This window comes from Phalaenopsis equestris, unplaced genomic scaffold (genome assembly GCF_001263595.1).
Source record: "Phalaenopsis equestris unplaced genomic scaffold, ASM126359v1 Scaffold235639, whole genome shotgun sequence".
In the NCBI taxonomy this organism is placed as follows: Eukaryota; Viridiplantae; Streptophyta; class Magnoliopsida; order Asparagales; family Orchidaceae; genus Phalaenopsis; species Phalaenopsis equestris.
Window position 1 is genome coordinate 170,632 of NW_018253500.1, and position 24,319 is coordinate 194,950.

The window sequence follows — 24,319 nt, forward strand, 5'->3', positions numbered from 1 at the left end:
TTCTATTAACGGTGATAACATCTCAAATCCTTTATTCTCTGATTTTAACAATACCAACTTATCATCAATCTCATCATCTACTTCATCTCGAAACCTTAGTTAATTTATAGCTTCTTCTCATACATGGCAGGAAGCTAGGCAAACAGACGCTAAACGATCTTGATGGTGTCTCACACAATTGAAATAGAGACTTTCACCTTCTCACAAAAGGCAACAATGGCTTCATTGAGTACATGCAATGCATCAAATCATAGGCAATGAACTAGCTGTACTAAACTCACCTTGTAAATCAATGGCTTCAATACTCGTACAATTTATGTGAATACATCTACCATAAACCAAATCACACGTCTCTTAGAACTTCCAAAACTCGCCTTCGCCACTCACCATAACAGAAAAAACACCCACCTAATGAAAAGCATGCAAAAATACATGCAAAGTACTAACCAAATTAATTATAATAACAACAAATCTTCAATCTTTCTTTCACCCCACCCACCTCGCAGTCACTGGCGCTAAAACATCCTAAAAGTTAGGTTGCAATGCTGGAGAAATTCAATGCACTTCTTTGTGCTGGCACCCAGACTTTTACCCTTCTTCATCTCTTCCAAATTTCGATGTATTTCAAAGACGTATAACATATTAGATGCAATCAAAAAATCATTGATCATTATAATGCTTAATTAGTCAACATCATCAAGATATTAGGCGTTTCATATTAAAAGATTTCACAAATTAAAATAGCTATAATGTTGACTCAATTCTGATCTTCACCATTTCTAAATGAAGGTCTCTCAGATAATCATTTGTCAACAGCATCTTCCATGATCATCTAGGGAAGGATATTATATGAACCACCTTCAAACTCTTCTAGTTCAAAATAATCCAGCATGGACATGTCATCCAAAGAAAAGTTTTTTTCCCATACAAAAAAGGCATTCGCAAAAAGTACCAGATGAAATAGAATTATGTTAAAATTAACAGATTAGACGGCACAAGGAAAACCCAACAGACCGACAAAACTTAAATAAATCTGAAAGGCACATCAAAATATTTGCTCCATCGGCATTGGCACATCAAAATATTTGCTCCATCGCCATTCCCTTGTCTTGGCAATTATGGCCACAAATTGGAAGAGTTCCTAAATGGTCAGTAAGAAAACAATAATAAAAACAACCAACAGACTATCCAATACAAACAAAATTAAAAAAAAAAGCTAAAAAAAGAAATTCATCCAAACAAAATGGCACAAAGACTTCTACTCCACTGCAGAAAGCAATTCATCAGAATCAAAAATATCTTCCCCTTTTGCTGGAAATACCCAGAACACAATTATCATTCCTCACTTCCTCGTGATCGGCTGCAATCCAAAGATGCCCCAAAGACGGATCAGGCAAAAGAAGAGATAAATAAAAGACACAAAAATTGCTAACAAAGCTGACCTGCGATATCTTTCATAAACAGGACTTCCAGCTCTATCAACTTTTGGACTTCTTGGATCAGGATGCTTATATGGACTAGGACCGTGGCCATAATCAGGACTACCCCTTTCCAAGCCTCTCCCATATGGACTTGCAGATCGACCACGACCTCTTCTCTCAGGGGAAGAATACTCCCTGCCTTTCCGGCTAGGGCTGTAGCCATTTCTTCTACCATCATCATTATTATCGTCATCATCACGAACAGCATACTCTACCGTAATGACTCGATCAAACAATTTGCTGCACATCCAAGATGATGGAAACAAGTTGTTGAATCATTTATGGATACAAACCTAAAATTTTGGAAAATTTACAAACGTATCACATAATTCCTATGTATTTACATATCTAACACCTTAACTTTAGTTTTTACATACATGCCACCTTACCTATGAATAAAAAGGTGCATTTCACTTTCTGAAAGGTAAATAGTCTCATTTTTTATGTGATATGAAAGATTTGAGTAGGGCTGTCAAAAAAGCTCGTTGTTCGCGAACAGTTCGTGTTCGGTTCGTCAATGAGTTCGTGTTCGATTCGTTCGATAAGTAAACGAGACAAACACGAACAAATTTTTTTTGTTCGGTTAGTTAAACGAATCAAGCACGAACAGTGATGCGTTCGTTCGTGTTCGAATCGTTATTGTTTGAAATATAAAATAATATAAAATAATTATATATAAAAAATTTATTATATTTTAAAACATTAAATTTTATAAATTATAATATATAATAAAATAATAATAATAATATATTAATATACTATAGCAGTAATATACTAATATAGATATTGAATATTTATATAATATAAGTTATATAATTAATATATAATATTATTTTTATATATTAATATTAGAGATGACAAACTAGCTCGTCGTTCGCGAACAGCTTGTGTTCGGTTCGTGTTCGGCTCGTTCGTTAAGAAACGAACACGAGCTTATTTCAAACAAACTAAATTTTAAACGAACCGAACACGAACATAAGCTTTGTTCGTTCGTGTTCGGTTCGTTTACACCCCTAGATTTGAGTGATATAAATGTAAAAAGTAAAGTTTGAGTATTAGATATGTAAATATATAAGAATTGGGTGGTATGTATGTAATGTACCAAAAATCTTCACCAAAAGTAGGAGGCATGAATATTTACCATTTAATATTACGATGAAGTCAACAAGCTCAAACTACAGAAACAAGTTCAATTAAACAGCTTATAAAAACTAACCAATAAAACTGTTACAGATAGAACTAAAAGGTAAGATACCTTAAGCAAATATTGCTTCTAAATATTAAATCTGGATTGCTAGAGAATTCAGCAGCTTGCATTCAAAGCAATTCCCTAGGCGGAGGCTATGAAACTCGAGTATTACCAAAGTTTACAGCAAAGTACAGTATGCACATGGGATCAGTTAATTAAAAATAATTTGTATTAAAGTCAGTTGTTAGGGATAAAACTGTGGTGGATCAACAATAGCCAGTATGCTATAATGAAGACCAACTGTGTATGGACAACCAATCTACAAGCGACATATAGTTGATTCCAGTTCAAAAATATAATAAAATAAAACAACCGAAAAAAGCCATAGCAAAGTTTTAACACGTGATCTTCACAAATTTTATTATTTTTTACTATATGGTTTAGATTTATATCCACATTGAATGGTTTGAGAATGATGATAAAAATAACTATGTATCGACAAAATGAAGGTCTACTCCAGCCAAGTAAGTGGAAGGATCGGTGGCCCAATGATTAATTGTTTGGACATAGTTATGGGTTCTATTAATATGTCAATTATGTCTACGTCATTATCACTTATTATTTAATTTTATTCCCTGATTAAGCAATAATGACATAACCAAGGAACTCATAACTAATAAAACACAAATTTCCTCTTTTGTGTTATTCTGTTTTATTTTCTTTCCTAATTATTTTATTTTTATCGCTTTTCATTATTATTTCTATTGTAATTGAGTTTAAATACCCCTCCTACTATCAATAAAATTATGCTGCTCTTTTCTCAAATCTGACAGGATATCAGAGCCATGAATTCAACCATGGCCGTCGGCTCTTTCTGCGGTCTTTTCCCCTGCAGCCGGCTCTTCCTGCTGTAAGAATTTCCATTGTGTTCCCCCGTGGAAATTCTCCCAGCCAGACCCTTGGTATATATATAGCAGCCAGATCAGTAAGAATTATCTCCCATATGTAGCAGCCAGGCCCTTGATATTCTCCCACTTATATTCTCCCGCTGAGAACTAGCCGCTGTTCAACATGCTGTTCCTTTTTGCTGCAGTTCAAGTTGCCGCTGTTCTTTTTTGCCGCTTTTATTCCTGTTTATTTACCTATTGCCGCTGTTTCTGCTATCTACAAGCGGTTTCCAGAAACATCAACTTGAACAGCTGAATTTATGAAAAGATGCTTCAAATCAATCTTCAGCTCCTGGTTTGTGTTCTCCAGATCAATTAAGACCTATGCAACGCTTTCCTCAAATAAGGCTTCCGCTGTAGTTCCCTGCTGATACACATCAGCCGCAGATCCCTTCAGAAGCAGATCCCTTCAGCAGCCGCCGCTGGACAACCCTTCCGAGGAAAGCACTACCGTAGGCATTCTCTGCAAACTTTCCCACCGGTCATCCCTATGGATCCTTCCTGCTGGGTTTGGCTCCTGCTTCCCGGTTTTTCTACAGTTCGGCTCCCAAATTTCCTGTTTTCTGGCTCCAAAATTTCCTGCATCTTGCCTGCAGCTTTCTTCCAGTTATCCATCAGCCGGTGACTTACAAATCCATCATGTCTTGAAACCCAACCATATTTCTTTTGGCTCAGTCGGAATCATCTCGAATCGTGCTTAGCCTTCGTCCATGCCACCTCGACTAGTCACTCCACTTGTGTTTACTGTCACAAACCCAACCACACACGGAACAAGTAAACCAACATACAAACCTTCAACCAAATCCTCCACTATCAAGAGTCTCACGGCAACGTCCAAATCTACCACGGTTCAACCAACTCCTACCTCTAGAATCATTTGAATCCCTATGAAACCAAATAGAGCAACTGATCAAGCTACTTGGAGCCCATCAAGTCTCTACGGGTCCGTCGACTCCCCACATCCGACAAAGAATTCTTCCTATGGCTTTCACAGCTTATTCCGCCTCTAGTCTATGGATTATTGATTTAGATGTCACAAATCACATGACTAAACAAGTTTTCTCGACTTACTATCCGTGCTCTGGAAAGAATACCTTCAGAATTGTCAATGGCTCTTGTAGTTCCATTGTTGGTGAAGGGTCAATTGTATTAACAACCGATTTAACTTTGGAGAGTGTTTTACATATTCGCCAGTTGCAATGTAACTTGCTATCTATCAATAATTTGACAAATGATATTTGATTGCTTTGTTAATTTCTCTATTGATGGTTCTGTTTTTCAGGAGCGTCGTTCAGGGAGCAAGAAGGGAGTTGTTAAGAGGATAGCCGGACTGTACTACTTTCAAGAGAAGAGCATGGAGAGCGAAGACACATCGCTCAGAATTTGTAGCTTATCTCGAGTCATTGAATGTCTCATTGTGTTGTCGCATTACAGTTTAGGTCATTCTATTTTCCAACAACAACAAAAAATTTATCCCACTAAGTGGGGTAGGCTACATGAATCCTTTTTCCCCATTGCGTCCTATTTAGTGTCATTTTCATTTAATTCTAATAAATTAAGATCATTTTTTATACAATATGCCCAAGCCATTCTAGGTCTACCTCTGTCTTTCTTAACATAAGTCGAATCTAAAACATCTCTTCTAATCGGATCATCAGATGGTCAACGTTTAATGTGACCAAACCATCTAAGATGACTCTCTCTAATATTGACCGTCACTTGAGCTACACCAACCCTATCACAAATATATTCATTTCGCATTTTGTCTGTCTAAAAGCCACTCATCCAACTAATCATTCTCAGCTCGGCAACACTTAACTTATTTTTATGCTTTTTCTTTTTAAGGCCAACATTCAGCCCTATATAGCATTGCAAGTCTCACCACCATATTATAAAATTTTCATTTCAGTCTAAGCGGTACTTTTCTATCACACAATAGACCAGAAGCATTCCTCCACTTCAACGAACCGAACCAACTTGAATCAACTTAAATTCTACTAATAACATCTCTATCTACATCACCATATTTTGGAACAATAGAACTGAGATATCTAAAGCGTTCACACTTTCTTTGTACCAGAGGTGAAGTATATATGTCATAGTTGCATTTTTGTCACTAAAGCTACTGCCACTAAAATTACATTCCACGTATTCAATTTTAATTCTATACAAATGAAGGCCTTTAGACTCTCAAATTTTGAAATCTTGAATTTTACTCCTAAAAATAAATTTATTCGTGTTTTTAAGGTACCCCCGTCTAGTTTTATAACGATGATTCCTAGTATTCATTATTTTACAACAATTCATCTAAAAATTTAGAACTAATAATCAAAGTTGAATACTTAAATCCTTACATAGAACGACTTAAAAAACATTACATTCTCGACGATTTCTTCTTCTCATAAGAAAATAATCAGTTTGTGTTTTATTAGATCCATTTTTGTAAGTAATAATAAGTTCATCTCTTTTCATGAAAGTATTAGCAACAACAAAATCATATGGTAAAGAAAAATCTAATATGGTTGTAGCTTCTTCATTAATAACTCCAAAACTGTAGCCACCATGAAAATTTCTAAAATCATCCACCACTCTACCGACATGTCAATTTAAATCTCCTCCAATAAAAATTTGTTCTTCGTTCTTCAAGAGGTATCATGTATCATTTGTATTAAGTATTCTAAGTCATTCCAGAATTTATCTTAGAACCTATATCTAAACCAACTTCAAAAGCATATACACTTATAATATTAAAAATCATCGTATCAACAAAAATCTTAAAGACCATAATTTTACCTCCAACTCTATTGATTTTTTACAACATTATCTTTCAATCTTATCTATAATTACACCTACCCCATTTCGAGTCTGACTTTTACATGAATACCAAAGTTTTTAAAACCTAAGTTATCAATCTCATTATCCTTTTCTCCAACTCATTTAGTTTCTTAAGCATATAAGATATTTATCTTTCTATGAATCATAATATCAACTAATTTCATTAATTTACTAGTAAGAGTACCTATAGTCCAATATCCTATCCTAGTTTCCAATATTTAAAAAACTTATATTCTTTGATATTTTCTAATAAAAATCTTTTTAATTGCAATTGTGAAACATGTCAGTTAGTCAAATATCATCAGGTTCATTACCCTCCCCACACTTGCACACCTTCCGCTCATTTCTCTCTCATTCACAATGACCTATGAGAACCCGTTTGCACTCTCAGCTGCACCAATTAACGTTAGTTCCTGACTTTGATTGATAGTCACACTCGAATGACGTGGGTCTATACTTTAAAAAACAAATCAGAGGTTGTCACCTTCCAGAACTTCTAAACCTTCATTTTAACTCAAAACTCCTATTCAGGCTCTGGACTGACAATGGGAGAGAAAAAACCGTCACCTCCTCAGCGTTGCTCGCTCTATTATTTTTAAATTTAATGTCCCGAAACGACTTTAAAAGGATGTCATTCTCACTGTCATCTATCTCATAAATAGAGTCAATTCCAAAACTCACAAATTCTGAACCTCGCTAGCTGTCTTGATGTCATGCTTCTCTGCCAATCGGGTCTTGTCCACCTTAGTACCCAAGATTTTTGGGTGCACTGCTTTTGTTTGAAACACTGCTCCTAATCAGAGTAAACTTGATCCCGGATCCACAAAGTTTATCTTCCTTAGGTACTCCGCCGCTCAAAAGAAGTATCTCTGCCTTGATCCTACCACTAACAAAATCTAAATGAGTGTTGATGTCTCCTTTAAAAGTATTCCCTATTTTCCTACCTCAGCTCCAAGTGAGGGAGAGCTTGGGTTCTTAAACATTGTGTCCCTTATCCTACTCCTATGGATGTCCCCCCACAGTTCTTGTTCCGGTGAGTGTACCATCTGGTGAGTCCCCTAATTGAGTAAGCACACCATCTCCTCCCACACTTGTATCTACACTCGACGCACCTATTCCAATGCTTCTAATTTGGAAAGGCATTACCTCCTTACAGAACCCTGACTCCACTTCAGGCGACATCCTCAGCATAGCCCCTCTTCGATTGAGGTGATTTCTCCAAGTAAGGTATGCAAGCAAGCTTGCTCCCTTTATTCTATGGCAAACTACGTCTCTTTCACCAGTTTATCGCCAACCTATAGAACATTTGCTATTACTCTGATGGATCATCAGATCCCAACTACTATTAAAGTTGCTCTTGTTGATCCAACTTAGAAAACGACAGTAATAGAGAAAATGAATGCCCCTCAACGGAACCATACATGAGACATCGTTGATCTTCCTCAGGGTAAGAAAGTTGTGGGGTGTCAATGTATTTTCAGCACCAAGTCCACCTCTGATGGATCCTTGGAACGCAACAAGGCAAGATTGGTTGTTTATGGGTACTCACAGACCTACGGAGTTGACTATTAGGAAACATTTGCTCTAGTGACTACGTTAAACACAATTCGGGTCCAGTTTTAACTTGCGGTGAATATGGATTGACTTTTATTCCAACTAAATGTCAAGAATACATTTTTAAATTGAGAGCTAAAAGAAGAGGTGAACATATCTCTCCCCTGGAGTTTTGATTCTCTGGTTCTAGAGGACAAGTGTGCAGACTACGAAAGTCCCTTTATAGAACGCAGTCTCCAATGGCCTGGTTTGGCAAATTCACAAAAGTGGTCGTTGGCCATAGTTTTACTCATGCTCAATCGGATCACACCCTCTTCTTCCAGCACTCCTCTAATTGTCAGGTAACTATTCTTATTATCTATGTTGACAATATTATTCTTACATGTAACGATCTCCCAACATTGGAGGCCTTAAAAGACATTCTTGTTTCATCCTTCAAGATGAATGATTTGGGATCCCTTCGATACTTCTTAGGCATGAAAGTAGCTCAGTTTTCTCGAAAAATGTCTATCAGTGCAAATATGTGATTGATCTCTTATCAAAAAATATTCTTCTGCTATGTAAATCTGTTGTTGTTTCTATAGATCCTAATGAAAAATTATCTAAACATTCTCAATGCTTGTACCTGTCAACAAAGCTCATTACCAGCGTCTTGTAGGAAAACTCATCTACCTAACACATACTCACCCTGACAGATGCCACGTAGCAGGAATAGTGAGTAAATTCATGTACGACTCCTACGAGCACCACCACCAAGTTTTCCACCAGATTATCCACTACTTATAAGGTACACCGGGCTCAGTTTTTTTTTTCCTCACCACACATCTCGGTCTATTGTTGTTTATACAGATGTTAACTGAGTCGGATCAGTTCATGATCAACGTTCCACCTAGGGTATTACTCATTTGTATTGTCACGTGGAAAAGCAAGAAACTGTTTGTGGTTGCCCGAAACAGTGTTGAAGCTGATTTCTGATCCATGTCCATAGTAATTTGTGAAGCTCTCTGGCTATGTGTCAAGCTCCGCATACTAGAAATGCCAACTTTTGTCCCGTTACAGCTATTCTGGGATAATAAAGTCGCAATCAGCATTTCTCACAACCCAATCCAACATGATCGTGCCAAACATGTGGAAATCTATAGACATTTTATTAAGGAAAAGATTAAGTCCGGAGAGATTTGCATTTCATATGTGCCCTCCAGTAGTCAGCTAGCGGACATCCTTATCAAGAATCTACCTCACTCTTTGTTCGATGATTTTAAATCCAAGTTGAACATGGCTCACATTTATGCTTCAACTTGAAGGGGAGTACAAGAATATAACGACTATCTCTACGTCATTATACTTATTATTTGAATTAATTCTCTGAATATGTTTTATTTTCTTTTGCTCTATTCTGTTTTATTTTCTTTCCTAATTGTTTTATTCAGTTTTTATTGCATTTCATTATTGTCTATTGTAATTGGATTTAAATATCCATCCTCCGATCAATAAAATTATATTGCTCTTTTCTCAAATCTTGGAGGTTCCAATAACACTTTTTGATTTATCACTCACCAAAAAAGCTCTTTCCTGACAAGGTATCTTTAAATACAACATCACAGCCTGCAAATATAACCTCAACCTTCCATCATCATAGTAAAAGAATTTAGTTCTGTAGGATAGTTTAAAGTTTTAATGTTTTAATGGTTTAAGGTTTAGGGGCTTGGGTTGTATGTTTTATGATTCAAGGATACTCACGGTTAAATTTAGCCTTTTGGTTTTAGGCTTTGGGGTTTACTGTAAGCTGGTTACTGATTGAACTATTTAAAATTAAATAAAGAAAGAATATTTTTTTAACACGGAAGATATTATTAAAATGAGCAAGGATCCACAAAAGATAGAGAAGCGAAGTTCACTATGCAGTACTCTGAGAATAACAACATTCTGAAGAACTATAAATATGAACTTTAAAAAATATGACTGAATTCCATAGATTCTTGGTCTACTGTTTGTATGAATTCCAGCTATGACTAGGGTAGCACCAAGATCGCTACTGAAGTAACTTTAAGAAGATAAATTCATTTTTAGGTTCATGAGACTTGAAAAGCTAATTACAGTAAGTATTCTGTCCAAGTCCTTTCACAAAATTGGAAATAGAAAATCATAAATTTGAAACCGATTTAGAAAAGGAAGAATCTTCTGCGATCAGGTCTTTTGTTTAATTAGCATCCAGAAAACTTTCGAGCATTGCGTGCAGTTCACCCTTTGGTATTTAGAAGTGGCAAAACAAGTTACTGTTTTCCAAAGCAATGTAATTCAGTCACCAATAGAAGGGAAAGCAATGAAATTTAGCACCAAATATTACAGCACATCTTCAGTTTCATACTTGCTTTGCTTAAACGGACAACGGGAGAAAAAAAAAATAATTGGATAACAGAGAATATAGGCTCTATTGTCAAAAATATGATTCTTCAACCACTGGGATGTTGAACAGATATTGAGTGCTTAATATAAAGTTAGGAAAAGCAAAGAGATGATAGAAACCTCAAGTTAGTAGCTTCCAAAGCTTTGGTAGCATCCTCCAGTAACTCAAACTGGATGAAGGCAAAATTTCTTCTGATTCTAACATTCACGAGCTTACCATACGGCTCAAAATGCCTCTCCAAGTCCCTCGTCCTAGTATTTATTGGGTCAAAATTTATAACAAATAACGTCTTTGAAGGCCTTGAATTAGCTGACAATCTTCTCGAAGTAACAGACCGCCGACCACCGCGTTCTTGCTACAATAAAAATAAAAACAAAAATAAATAATAAATAAATAACCAATATATATTTTACTGATTAGCTTAAAACAAATACAGCCATTACAAGAACATGGATGTGTTCCTACCTTCGTCCACTCAACACGAAGCCGACGTCCTTGTTTTCCAAACTCTCTCCTATCGAGTCCACGGATTGCATCCTCAGCATCACGCTCATCTTCCATGTAAATGAAAGCAAACCCTGTGACCAAAGTATAAAGAAAACATTGTAAGATAAAACACAAATTCCAGACATAATTCACCTATGAAAATTGAGTTAGATCAGTCCCTTACAAAGCCTGCCCATGGAGGAAAAGCTAAAGCTAGTTTCCAGATTAATCAGGAAGAGACATCTTTAATGTACTAAAGGATCTCATGGAAGAATAACTGTAGGCCATAGAACGGAGGAGGCCTTCTCCATCCATTCTCCAACCAGTCGCCACATCAATATGGAAAACATGATTGGATGATAAGGAGGCTGGGAAAAAGTCATAGAATGGGAGGCAATAGTGTCTGGGAAAACATTTCCGAAAGAATGGAATGCCATTGCAAATTGTGGATCATATTGGGTCTCCGGAAAAAAGACAATAATATAAACTCAGGCACAGGTAGGAAAGGTGATGCACAGCCCATGGGTGTTCCAAGACATTCCTGCGCCAAAGACAATGTTGAGTACAGGAGCTTAAACTTCATAAAAAAGTTTTAAAATTTTTTTCCTAATTCTAATTTCCCATCAGAACTCCACAAGTAAACCGCGGTCAAGGGATGATGGCATCCAGAAATGGCCATAGTATTCCAACACAGTCGACATGGCACTGAGAATGGCCCCTCACTTTAAAAGACTGAATGTCAAAACTACCAGCAATTATTGAAATTAACTTCCGTATGTTGTCGAATAAACACAACCAAAAGCACAACCAAAAGCTAACCAAAAGCATCTACGCCACCCAGATTCACTAAAGAAAAATGAATCCTTGCTATTTCAAATTGAAATAAAACAAAACATATCTGACAAGCAAAAGGAAAGATCATCATTCTATCTATACTATATGTGCATATGACCAGCAACCCTTCCATATACATAAGCATTGATATATATATAGTTATTGAAGATGGTTGAGATATATATATATAAGCAAGAAAAGAACTAACCAACCTGATTTCATATCTACCCTATCAACCCTTCCATATCTGCTGAAGAGCCGCTCAATCTCAGACTGACGAGCATCATATTCAACATTGCCACAAAAGATAGGTCTCATCTTCGTAAACTGCAGTTCAAAAGAAGTTGTTGCGCCAAGAAAAAATAAATACATATAACAAAAGGAAAAAAAAAAAAACCAATGAGCTCGGCATAGTAAATCAGCTTTAGTTAGCACAAAACATGAAAAATAATTATCTACGTCCTTCCCTAACAAAAGGCAACGGGAAATCAAGTCCAAGAAAAATTACTAAATTAGTCCAATATACCACCACACAAAGTTAAAGATACTAGAGCTGTGAAAGATGAGATGTCAAATCTAATTTCCAAGCGCTTTTGGCATTACAAGAAGATAAAATTAATCATGCAAATTTTGACTTTTATAATAGTCTGCAGCTGTTGAAAACACAATATTTTAAGTAACAACAAAAATTTTGAAATTTTAAATTTGAATTTAGTATTTTAACTGTAACAAGTTAGCTGTGTCAATTAGAGTTTACATTTACAAGTATGATGCCATTTTTATTTGTTTTGGTCAGGCAGTTTATTTAGCTATCATTTAGGTTCAGATATTAAACTTTAGCTCTTACTTAGGTTTCTATAAGTTGTGCGAATTTACATTACTATTCCAGCTTCTGCTCCTGCAGTTGGTTGCTTACCGCTGTAGAAAGCTTAGATGTACTTTCAAAACTATAGCAGGGTTCAGTGGAGTCGTAGGGAGTAGGAAAAATCTCCAAGTGTAACAACAATTTTTCCTTCGTTAGCTTCTTCCACAATAGCTTTCTCTGATCCTATTCTGTATTCTGTAAGGCATACAAGCAAGTGTATCTAATTCACGCAAAAGAAATTTTAATGGCTTGATAAAATCTACTTTTATACATGCACAATGTTCTCCTTTTAAGATTTTAATTCACGATCAAGTGTCCTTTAAGCATTTTAATTCTCAATCAAGTTTGAGATTTAAAGAATTCCAAGAGAAGATATTACCCTCTTACATTGTGGGACTTTTTTTGTGACTAATATTTTCTTCCTTTTTCTCTTCTTTCTTACTATTGTTATTTTAGGTTTTCTTTTAATTTTTGTATTCATTGAAAGTGTCATCAAACGTTGAGAAATACACTAAAATCTAATTTTCTTTCTCCGCATGAAACTTGATGTTTTTATTTAGTGTTCATTCAAGATAATTAACTTTCATGCCATCAATTTCTAGTAAAAGATCATGAAACTTTCATTTGAACCGGATGCCATTTTTAACTTTCGTTGAAAGTTGTATGTTGCCGATTTAAGATCTGTAATTTGTTTGATTCATCTAAATCTACATTCACGTTAGGTTTCATTAGAAATCCTAAACTCCAAGGATCTCTTATATCACATAGCAAATAATTGTGAATGGTTGTATCAACCATCTTCAATGAATGAGAATTCTCGAAAGCTACATTTTGTCTACGAAATTAGCCATGTATTAATAATTTATCTTGTTACTTATTAGTTATTTATTTGTTTTATCAATAAATAAAAATATTTTAAGTTAATATAAGATAATTTTACAAGAACAACAACAACAAAGCCTTAATCCCACTACGTGGGGTTGGCTACATGAATTCTTTCTCTCCATTGCCTCCTATTTAGTGCCATATTTTCATTTAGTTCTAATAAATTAAGATCATGTTTTATACAATATGCCCAAGTCTTCTTAGGTCTAGCTCCAGAGGTTTACCTCTGCCTTTCTTAACATAAGTCGAATCTAGAACATTTACTCTCCTAATCGGATCATTAGATAGATGACGTTTAATGTGACAAAACCATCTAAGACGACTTTCTCTAATTTTGTCCGTCACAGGAACTACACCTACCACATCACGGATATTCATTTCGCATTTTGACTCTAAGTGTAAAGCCACTAAAACACCTAATCATTCTCATCTCGGCAACACTTAACTTAGTATTATGCTTCTCTTTTAAAGACCGACATTCAGCACCATAGAGCATTGCAGGTCTCACCACCGTCTTATATAATTTTCCTTTCAGTCTATGCGGTACTTTTCTATCACACAAAAGGCCCGAAGCATTCCTCCAACCAACCAACTTGAATTCTACTATTAACATCCCCATATATATCATCATCGCTTTGAACAACAAACCCAATATATCTAAATCGTTCACACCTTTTAATAATTTGATCACCCAAAGTTACACTTCTGTCACTAGAGCTACTACTACTAAAATTGCATTCGATGTAGTCTGTTTTAGTTCTAGTCAAATGAAGGCCTTTAGACATTATACAAGATAATTTTAACATAAATAAATTTTTATCATGGATGATATTCGCAAATTATGATCCTTCATCAGAGTACGAGAAATGATAACCTTCTAGCTGAGTAATTTCCTTGTTCAAGCATCAAGCTTGCTTATGTGATTATTTTCTTAATCTTTCTATCAGTTTCATCTTGATACATGGTGCCCAACTGAGATTTAAATTATTTTTTATTCACAAACACTTGGGAACTAAATTCCAATGAGTTTTTCCCTCATCTTTCTTAGAACTAGCACTTCCCATTCCCACTAATTTCCTCTTTGCAATACTTTGCCTACAACTAAGGAATGAAACGTAGGGTCTGCTTGGGGCAGCTGCAACTTATCCAACTTATTCAGATCAGCAGCTTATTCTGATAATCTGTTGATCAGCAGTTTATCCTGATAATTTAGCTAGTTGTTTGGTTTGTGCATTTCAAAAACAGCTGATTCTGGATAAATAATCATTCTATCCCTAATCTAGATAAACTATTTAGAACCAAAAATATCATTTCTATAAGATTCACACAACACAATCAACAACATTATCATTTTAAAAAATTTGATTTTGCCATAAGATTCACAGCATATATACGGACAAATATTGGCCGTATCGCAACATAAAAGGTAGCCTGGGGCAAAAAATCAATTGAAAGAACAACTTTATAGATACTGCGCCCATGAAAAAAAAAACGATAAGTGAAAAAATCAAATGCAATAGCACAAAATGTCAAAACCTGTTGTGACAAGAGACTCGAATCAAGAAAAAACTGTATGATCGATGGCAGATCAAAGCAAATCCGCCAAGTAAAGGCACGAAATAGATTCTAACCTGGAAGAGAACACCGAGACGAACCACTACTACGGCCGGCGGAACCGCCATGACCGCAGAAGAAGTCAATGGTGGGGGTTTCGTATGGATTTGGGCAGCGGAGTCTCAGGAAGCTCATTGGGGTCTCTGAAATGGAGAAAGGAGCAGGATCGAAGAAGGAGATACGAGGAGTGCTACGATGTGTTAGATCGGAGAGGGAAATAGAGTTGCGTGAGTTCGACTGGAGAGAGGAGCTTGGTTTTGCTCTGTTGAATGCGGGAGAAGACGACACCGAGGGCGTGTATTGTCTTTCGCTCAAACGAAACATGGATCGCGTGGTCCTGCTAGCAATCCGCGTCTAATAGTAAAAATTGAACGGTGTTTCCAAAAACGCCTACAAAACGTGCTATTCAAACACCCAGTGGCTTTTTCAAAACACCGCCGCTACGAATAAGCTCTCCCAAACGCACCCTTAGCATAACGAGCACCAAGTTCAAGTTCGAGCAAAGGTCAAAGCTATTTAGAAAGATTGAGAAAGTTCGTTGAATAGATGGAATTAGGATTGTTTATTTATAAAAATTAGATATATTATATATAGCCAAGTTAAATTGAATAAAACGAGTCACGAGCCAATTTTGAGCAGATTTCGAGCAGAAAAGGATCCAAATAACTCAATTTTAGCCAATTAGTTTCAATTTTGAGCCAGTTCAAGCTAAATTTGAGCCAAAATATATCCAATATCCAAATAACTAAATTTGAGCCATCATATTTTGATTTTTTGTTAGATCGTGCTTGATTCAATTTCAAGCTAGCTCGACTCAAAATCGAATATAATGAACCACGAGCCGAATTCGTTGATAGTATAACATTGAAAGTGGAATTGCCCCACAAGACACATGGCTAATTAAGTCGACTTCTCAAAGATATTTTAGTTAAATAAAAAAATAAATTCAATTTACCATTATGAAAAAAAAAACTATTCATTGATCCTAATTTATGTCATTAATAGTTAAATAGGCCGAGATATTATCGAGAACAAGCTTACAATGAGCTTAGAAAAATAAAACTCAAGGTAGGGTCAAATCGGCTCAATCTACCAAGAACATTAAAATTAAAGGAACAATAAAATTATAATTCACAAAATAGTCAAATAACTATTCATTTGAACAGCAACCAACACAAGTCTTTTTCTCTCTCATTGACACTCAACTATCCAACAACCCTCCACAAAAAGTACCTATGTTCTCCACATGATTTAGCCAATTGAGTCATATGTCGATGAATTTTCCTCCCTGATTTGGATTTTTTTTGGTTGACAGTGGCTAAACTGTTTTATTTTTACTTTTTCTGCGCAGAACAGCAGGAAGGCTTGCTGTTTTTGCATACCCAAAAGAAAGCAAGCAAATAAGAACCTGGTTTCTCCCTGTAGTAAAATCTGGACAGCAGCAGTTCGGGCGGTAGAGGTGGAACAGGCAAGTCCGGTAGCTGTATTCCTTATGTGATCTGAAATAAGCAGCGGTAAAGTAAATATCATTGCAGCAAGAGCAGAGCAGTTGCACTGCAAAACAGTGACAGAAGCAATGCAAACAGCAGAAATCAGCCCAATGCAGCGGTCATAGCAATAGAAACCAAAGGGGAAACTTGTGCTTTTCCCACAGTACCGGTAAAATAATTGCAAATTTTGCTGTAGTAAAAGGCTGCTGTTGTAATTTCTTCAGAGACGAACAATCATGGAAGGCTTGGAGGCTTTGATAGGCTCAGAATAAAGAAAATTGAAAGGTTTTTGAGATAGATTTTGATTGAATTTTATGCAATCTTATTGCATCACTTACGGAGAAAAAATAAATCAAACTATCATTGTCTCATTCTAAACAAACACCCATGAAGGGAACAACATTCCATAATATTTAGGGAGCCAAATCATTAATTTAAAATTTAAAAAACCAATCGTATCCCAAGCAAGTTTGAAATTTAAAATTCATCCCCATCTTTAGTTAGCAGGACATATAAGGTGGGGGTCGAAGATGCATATCCTACTGTCCTTACAATTATCCAACAATGCAAATTTTCTATACCAATCTAGATCAACATATATTTGTTTGATAATCTGATCGTGTCTATAAACTCCTAGTAACATCCTCTTCGATCTTAATAACCTGACATGGAAATCACCAGCAATAGTCATCCCCATCAAGATACTTATACAAATGTGATAGCTTTGATCTTTCCACAATATGTGACAAATCGTGAGGGTAGCTTCTTCTTATAGACTTCGTTGAAGAGGTTAAATATATTATCACCTTCATGGATTAATCTCAAAATAACAACGTAGTTTTAAAACTAGACTATACTAGTCAGTCCGACCAAATCAACAACTAAAACTAGCCAGTCCAACCAATTTAACTGTGAACTGATCCTTTGTCCAACCTAGGCCAATTGGTCAATTTTATTTTATTTATTTTTTTAATTTTGATTGGATGAATAAAAATTAAAAAATAAGGATCAAAATAATTAAACATGTAAAATATGACATCAATATATTTGATTTAGGATCATATTCACAATATTAAAAAGTTAAATGTCCTAAATTAAATATTGCAAATTGAATATTTGAAAAAAAATTATTAAATCAATACTAGATTATTTAAATCATATTAAATATATTTTCAATATTTATTACGCCATCGAGTCAATCCTGGTGGGATCATTGAATTGCTGAATCTTGGACCACTTTTTCTAGTTCAATGATCAGTCTGATTTCCAAAACATTAGCTAATAGGTCTTTTTAGGAAGATATCACACCTGTAAAAGGTGAGAGAAGGTTGCTTTTCCAAGATCCCATCAATTAAACTTCACTACGTTGACAACTATTCTTTCAAGGAATTTCCAAAGAATCTTAAGAAAGTTCTAAAAGATTAAATTTTAAGAATCTCCTAGATCATGGAGCATGAGTACCATTTCATCTTTAGAAGCCTCTACAAATGATCAAAATCCATATACTACTTAATTTAACATAATTCTATAGAATAGTCTCCTCTTGGGATCAAAAAATTTGATGAAGGCTTTTCTTGCTTTAATTTACAATAGTGTGGATCTTTAAGCTCAATCTGTAATGAAACGTCTCTCTTTGTGGTATGTCTTGGTTCATTACTCTTTAGGAACACTAGTTTTTTTTCTTCCTTTTGGATGTCTCATAATTGCTAAAGATGGACCATCATACAACCATACACAATTTTTAATCTCATCGGTCTCATTCAGCTTGATGGAGTCGCTGAATGGAGTCGACCTTAATGACCCGGTTTCCATACATTGTTAGATTTAGCAACATTTTATTGCAGATGAGTCATATGTCTTACTCCGTCACTATCATTTTTGTTGAAATCATAAAGAGCTGCATGATTTTTTTCTTCGTTCAGTGGGTTAACCATAATAGACAAGAATTTTAGCCCTGTATTTGTAAGTCAGGATGCTTTCCATGTAATACATTTGTTATAGGTGCAACAATCTTTCTCCAGCAAAAAAAAAAATAATCTTTCCTCCAGGAGCAAACACTGGATTCTTTGATGTACTACAACCTATAATCTATTGAAAATGAATCAGCAAATATCTAAAACCACCTCGTATATAATCTCATCAATGAAATTCTTAGTGAGTTCAAAGCTCATGCGACATTGATTATAAATCTTTCATCTATAGCTTACTCTGAATTCAACGAAAAAAGGTCAAGGATTGAGATAGTGTATGGCTTCCAGCCCAAATTTTTTCACCAAATTGGTAAAAATGTGATTCTTCTAGCCACAAGTGTCATTGACAGCATTGACCAGGACTTGCTTGCCCTACATCCTCAAGGAGGACAACTATTCTCCTAAGTTCATATTGAAGGATGAATATTCCACTATTTCCTTCAGAAGTAAAATTAGAGATAGAGATGAAACAACCTTAACCACTAGACTATGCAATGCGATGACCATCATATCAATAGACTTCATTTCTCATCATTTTTCCACATTTTATGGTAAAGTACATCAAGCATTTTTGGTTTTTTTTTTTTTTTTTTGACCACCTAATGTCAAAACCATGTTCTATATATTCCTACAAAAACTTTCCTCAGTTTTGCCTTAACCCGTGTCATTTCTTTCCCCGATCTTCCACATATCCAAACCAATATATAACTCTCAATGCAACAACTGCTTCAACATCCTTCAAGTTACCTATTGTAGTTCTGAAGCAGGAAAACAAACATAATTGCATGGATGACCATCATATCAATAGACTTCATTTCTCATCATTTTTCCACATCTTATGGTAAAGTACAACAAGCATTTTCGGGCTTTTTTTTTTTTTTGGCCAATTATCTAATTTTATGGTCACAAAACATACAAAATACACTGAGTCTTCTCATTGCTACGTTAATTTATGTGCTATATGACCATTGCCATCATATTAGCCTAATTGAGATTAATGATTGGGAACAAGTGAAGTTCATTAATAATTTGAAAATAAGCTTTCATTGTGTACATTATTGTTCGTAATCAAAATATATTCCCAAAGTGACCACCTAATGTCAAAACCATGTTCTATATATTCCTACAAAAACTTTCCTCAGTTTTGCCTTAACCCGTGTCATTTCTTTCCCCGATCTTCCACATATCCAAACCAATATATAACTCTCAATGCAACAACTGCTTCAACATCCTTCAAGTTACCTATTGTAGTTCTGAAGCAGGAAAACAAACATAATTGCATGGATGACCATCATATCAATAGACTTCATTTCTCATCATTTTTCCACATCTTATGGTAAAGTACAACAAGCATTTTCGGGCTTTTTTTTTTTTTTGGCCAAATATCTAACTATGGTCACAAAACATACAAAAGACACTGAGTCTTCTCATTGCTACGTTAATTTATGTTAATTTATGTGCTATATGGCCATTGTCATCATATTAGCATAATTGAGATTAGTGATTGGGAACAAGTGAAGTTCATTAATAATTTGAAAATAAACTTTTATTGTGTACATTATTGTTCCTACTCAAAATATATTCCCAACGTGACCACCTAATGTCAAAACCATGTTCTATATATTCCTACAAAAACTTTCCTCAGTTTTGCCTCAACCTGTGTCATTTCTTTCCCTGATCTTCCACATATCCAAAACAATATATAACTCTCAAGCAACAACTGCTTCAACATCCTTCAAGTTACCTCTTGTAGTTCTGAAGCAAGAAAACAAACATAATTGCATGGACACGACACAACAACATAGCCGCATCAAAACAACAAAAATACAAAAATATGATGATTCATACCATGGACATTATTATATTTTATAAATTATAAATATAAAATAAATAATATATAGTATTTTCTATTAAAGATATCACATGAAATATAATTTCACAAATATAATTTTACAAAAGAAACTTAACCATAATAAAAAAAAACAAACACTGTTAATTAAAAAAATGCTTTTATCACATACTTTTTTCACATATGATAAAAGCCATTGGTTCACAAAACTTTAGGAGCACATCCATTAATCATTGTCAGTCAAATATTTTCTACTTATATTGATAGCTCACGAATGGGCTATTCCTCTGCAAGTATCCTTGAGGCCACTGAGTCATGTCTGTCCAATGTCATATCGGGTCCAACTCATGACCAAACCTGATTTTATCTTGAAATAATTCCAACCGAACTTTGAGTATTTGCGCACAAGTTTAGCTGGGTTGAAGATGTTTCCAAATTCAGCATGTATCCAACATAGACCGAAAAGTACTTTGAAATGGTTGTGCTTCCTAGCTTGCCAGCTATTCATATTCAAATGGGAGTTTTTCAATCAAGTGATGAAAACTGTGATGTGGTTGTTATACCCATAAAGGCGATGTCTCCAACTAGTAAATCCATCAATCCTAGTTCTCGGCATCAGCTATCGCATCATATGTAGGAATCTCTAATTTAACTTCAACTTTAAATTGTCGAATGCTCCCATCAAGAGTGGTAGTCGTGTATCATCATTATCATCATGCACACATCAATGATAGGAGGCATATGATGGTCCACTATTCACAATAATGGTTGTTTGCATGCTCATGCAATCCATCATTATGGTCATCTATACCATTAGACTAGCCATCTAATCACTAGAACTAGTGTAAGCTCTTCACTATTCATTGAGTGGCTTTCTTTCACTTCTTTTTTCTCCTCTCTTTCTAGTCTTTTCATGCGACTCCCACCGCAAGAAGTAATTCAACCTTGTTTCTATATTTCTTCTTTATCTGTACAATGCACCAACTATGGGTGCTCTAATACCGAATTCATTTGCAGTCAACCTCTTAATGTTATGCCATGAGTCCAGTGAGTTCAAAATAAGAGGATGTAATTGATTTGAAAAAGTTTCGAAAGTTTTTATCCTAATAATCTATCAACCAATTAAAGTTGTCCCATGCATTGTTTGCTGTTATAGATGAATTTCCCCTTCGGACGCTTCCTTAACGTGAACAGCAATTAAACTTTTTTTTTCTTTTTTACCTTTTCTGCAATGGACAACAAGGCTTTCTGTTTTGGTCTCCAACCCAAGACAGCTAACAAAAATCAGATTTTCCCCGTGGCAATGTCTGGGCAGGATTTGCAACAACTTCAGCAGCAGTATTCCCTATAGCTTCTAAAATCGCCAGTAGCAAACATAGAGAAAACCATGGCAACAAGAGAGCAATGGGTGCAATGCAAAATCAGCACAAAGCAGCGACAATAGCTACAGTAAACACGGGGACTTTGAGGCTTCAATTACAAAAGTCGGGTGCTGTAGTTTCTGCAGTACTAGAATGTAGGACCGTAGGAAGTATAAGGTGTTTAGCCACAGAAGAACAGCAACTGCAGTTTCTTCCTACAAAGCCAATAGCCAAAGACTTAGCTTGGGTCAACTTCCGGCACCTGCAGCTATTTGTAAGAGAAACCATAGAAATGCATGAAAAGCAATTTTTTAAAGTTGTTCGAATATTATTTTTTTGGGGAATTTACATTCATAGCACCCATGTATCTCACACCCAATCTTTCATTTATCCAGCCAAAGCACCAAATTATTTCATATCACAACAAAAGCCGCACTAATGCACTATTCAATGCTGAAATCTACCTTTTCATACATAGCTAAGCACACTTTGTCTGTAAATATGAAACTTTAGGTTTGAAATACGTAAATGCATAAGAATTGGGTCCTACATATGTAAATTTCAGTATTTTTTTCTACTTTTTTGAGAAAATCAGATAACAAGTTTCTTATGGCTAAAATATTGTAACAGATATGTGTCACACTCCGCCAACTTAAAAAATAATTGGCAAGCTAACCATGGAAAGGTAGTTTCTAGAAAAGACCTAAATAAAAAAAGTAATCAAAGAGACTCTATAAGATTCAACGGCATTCTAAAAAGAACTAGAAAGAAGAAGAATATTCTAAGGAATTCTAGAAGTGTCCAAATAATTTCAGAAATATGCTGAAATAAGCAAGCTTCAAGATGACTCTAGAATATTTTGGAAAGTTCTAGAATCATGCAAAAGTAAAAAATAATCTAGAATTATCAAGAAATTAGTATATGTGGCTTAGCTTGAAGGAACTTCTAAAGTAGGATTTAAGCAATGCAATAGAGGATTTGCGTCAAAAACTTGATTCTTGAAATTCTAGATTAGAAGTTCCTTTCTTCTAATCTAGATTATTTATGTCAGAGATGGGGAATATTCTAGATTAGAAGTCCACACCCCCACCCGGCCCCCCCAACCCCCCGCACGCGTGCCCATTTGTACCAATGCAAAGATTCTAAGCAATCAAGTGTAATCTTTCATTCCTTAATGAATTGTTCATTTCTTCAATACTTTCTCCCTACTTCTTTCTAAAGAGTGTTGGTGCTTACAAGTCCAAGCGTTGTAAGTGTTAGGTTGATTTAATACTAAGGAAGAATGCTAAAGCTGCACAGGAGACTTGAGAGAAATTTGTCCGTGACAGTTGGTGTCTGAGCCAAGGTTTGAAGTTGTGGCAAAGAGCATCATAGAGTCTGAAACCGCTAATGTGAAATCATCTCAACGAGGATGAGGTCGTCAGGAGCAACGAGATCCGGCTACATCTAAACCACATGGGAGGTCTAAAGAAATCATGCATGATTTTGATTCGCGCATTGCTCTGATGGAGGAGGCAATGAATGGCATGGAGGCCCACATAAAGGATCTTGGTCAAAAAGTGGATGGACTCGAGGAGAAGAACATCACCATCCATTCAACGATCAGAGGCATAATGATCGAACTGGAGGAATCCCTAAAAGACTAAATGACAAAGATGCAAGAGGACTTGATGGGGGAGCTCTACTCTCATGAGGAAGAGATGTACGACATATGTGCCAGCTTGGAGGATTTGCGTCGAGACATCTCTATGCAATAGAGCACTAGCGACTTCCACCAAATACCATACTTTCGAAGCCAAGCGCATTGAGATGCGAGGAGCTCGCAACGCGAAGTGAATAATTTCCTATGGATACTTGAGCAATACTTCGAAGTGATGAAGATTACAGATGAAGATGAAAAAATTCAATTTGCAACTCCTTATCTCTCAGACATCTCATGTTGTGGTGGAAAAGAAAGTTAGGAGATATCGAAAAAGGTACGTGCACCACATCCACCTTCGATGACTTCAAGAAAGAACTAAAAAAACAATTATATCCTGAGAACACTGATGATGAGGCTAGAGCCCCGTTACTAAGGGTCAAACAAGAGGAATCAATTTGGGAATATATTAGGTAGTTCACAAGCTTGATTCTTGAAATTCCTGACATGTCTAACAATGATGCTCTTTTTAACCTCATGGATGGACTCCAAAAATGAGTGAAGACTAAGCCTAGAAGGCGCGAAGTGCAAGATCTTATTACTGTCATTACAATCGTGACTACTCAAAAGAGTCCACAAAGATCAAAGATAAGAAGAATTTTTATGTCAGAGATGGGGAAAACAAAAATCAACATATGGAAGAGACTCACCACGAATCAACATCATCCAAGTCAAAAGACAAAGGGAAGCCTAATCACAACAAAACTAAACTACACAACAGCTGCTTCCTTTGTGGAGGACCTCATTGGGCAAGTGATTGCCCTCAGAAGAAGACTCTAAACTCTCTCCTCGCAAGCCATCAAGAGGAAGGTGGTCATATGATGACACAACTAAAATTTATAAAACTGTTGAA

General features: G+C 35.6%; 1 protein-coding gene across 4 annotated transcripts in view; it reads right to left on the reverse strand.

Moving 5' to 3' along the window:
- Positions 1–1,127: 1,127 nt before the first annotated feature.
- The window catches only part of LOC110039186 (serine/arginine-rich splicing factor RS41-like), a 28,749-nt gene continuing 5,557 nt past the window's right edge, over positions 1,128–24,319 (reverse strand). For 2 of the 4 annotated variants that reach the window (XM_020744167.1, XM_020744168.1), the window contains exons 2-6: positions 11,946–12,060; positions 10,879–10,991; positions 10,533–10,768; positions 1,443–1,721; positions 1,128–1,360 (exon numbers count right to left, since the gene is read on the reverse strand). In XM_020744167.1, coding sequence (XP_020599826.1) covers positions 1,336–1,360; positions 1,443–1,721; positions 10,533–10,768; positions 10,879–10,991; positions 11,946–12,051 — 759 coding nt within the window. In that variant the 5' untranslated portion in view covers positions 12,052–12,060 and the 3' untranslated portion in view covers positions 1,128–1,335. Of the gene's footprint in view, positions 1,361–1,442; positions 1,722–10,532; positions 10,769–10,878; positions 10,992–11,083; positions 11,441–11,945; positions 12,061–16,505; positions 16,597–24,319 lie in introns of those variants that run through there. The other 2 variants (XM_020744166.1, XM_020744169.1) reach the window with 2 other exon arrangements.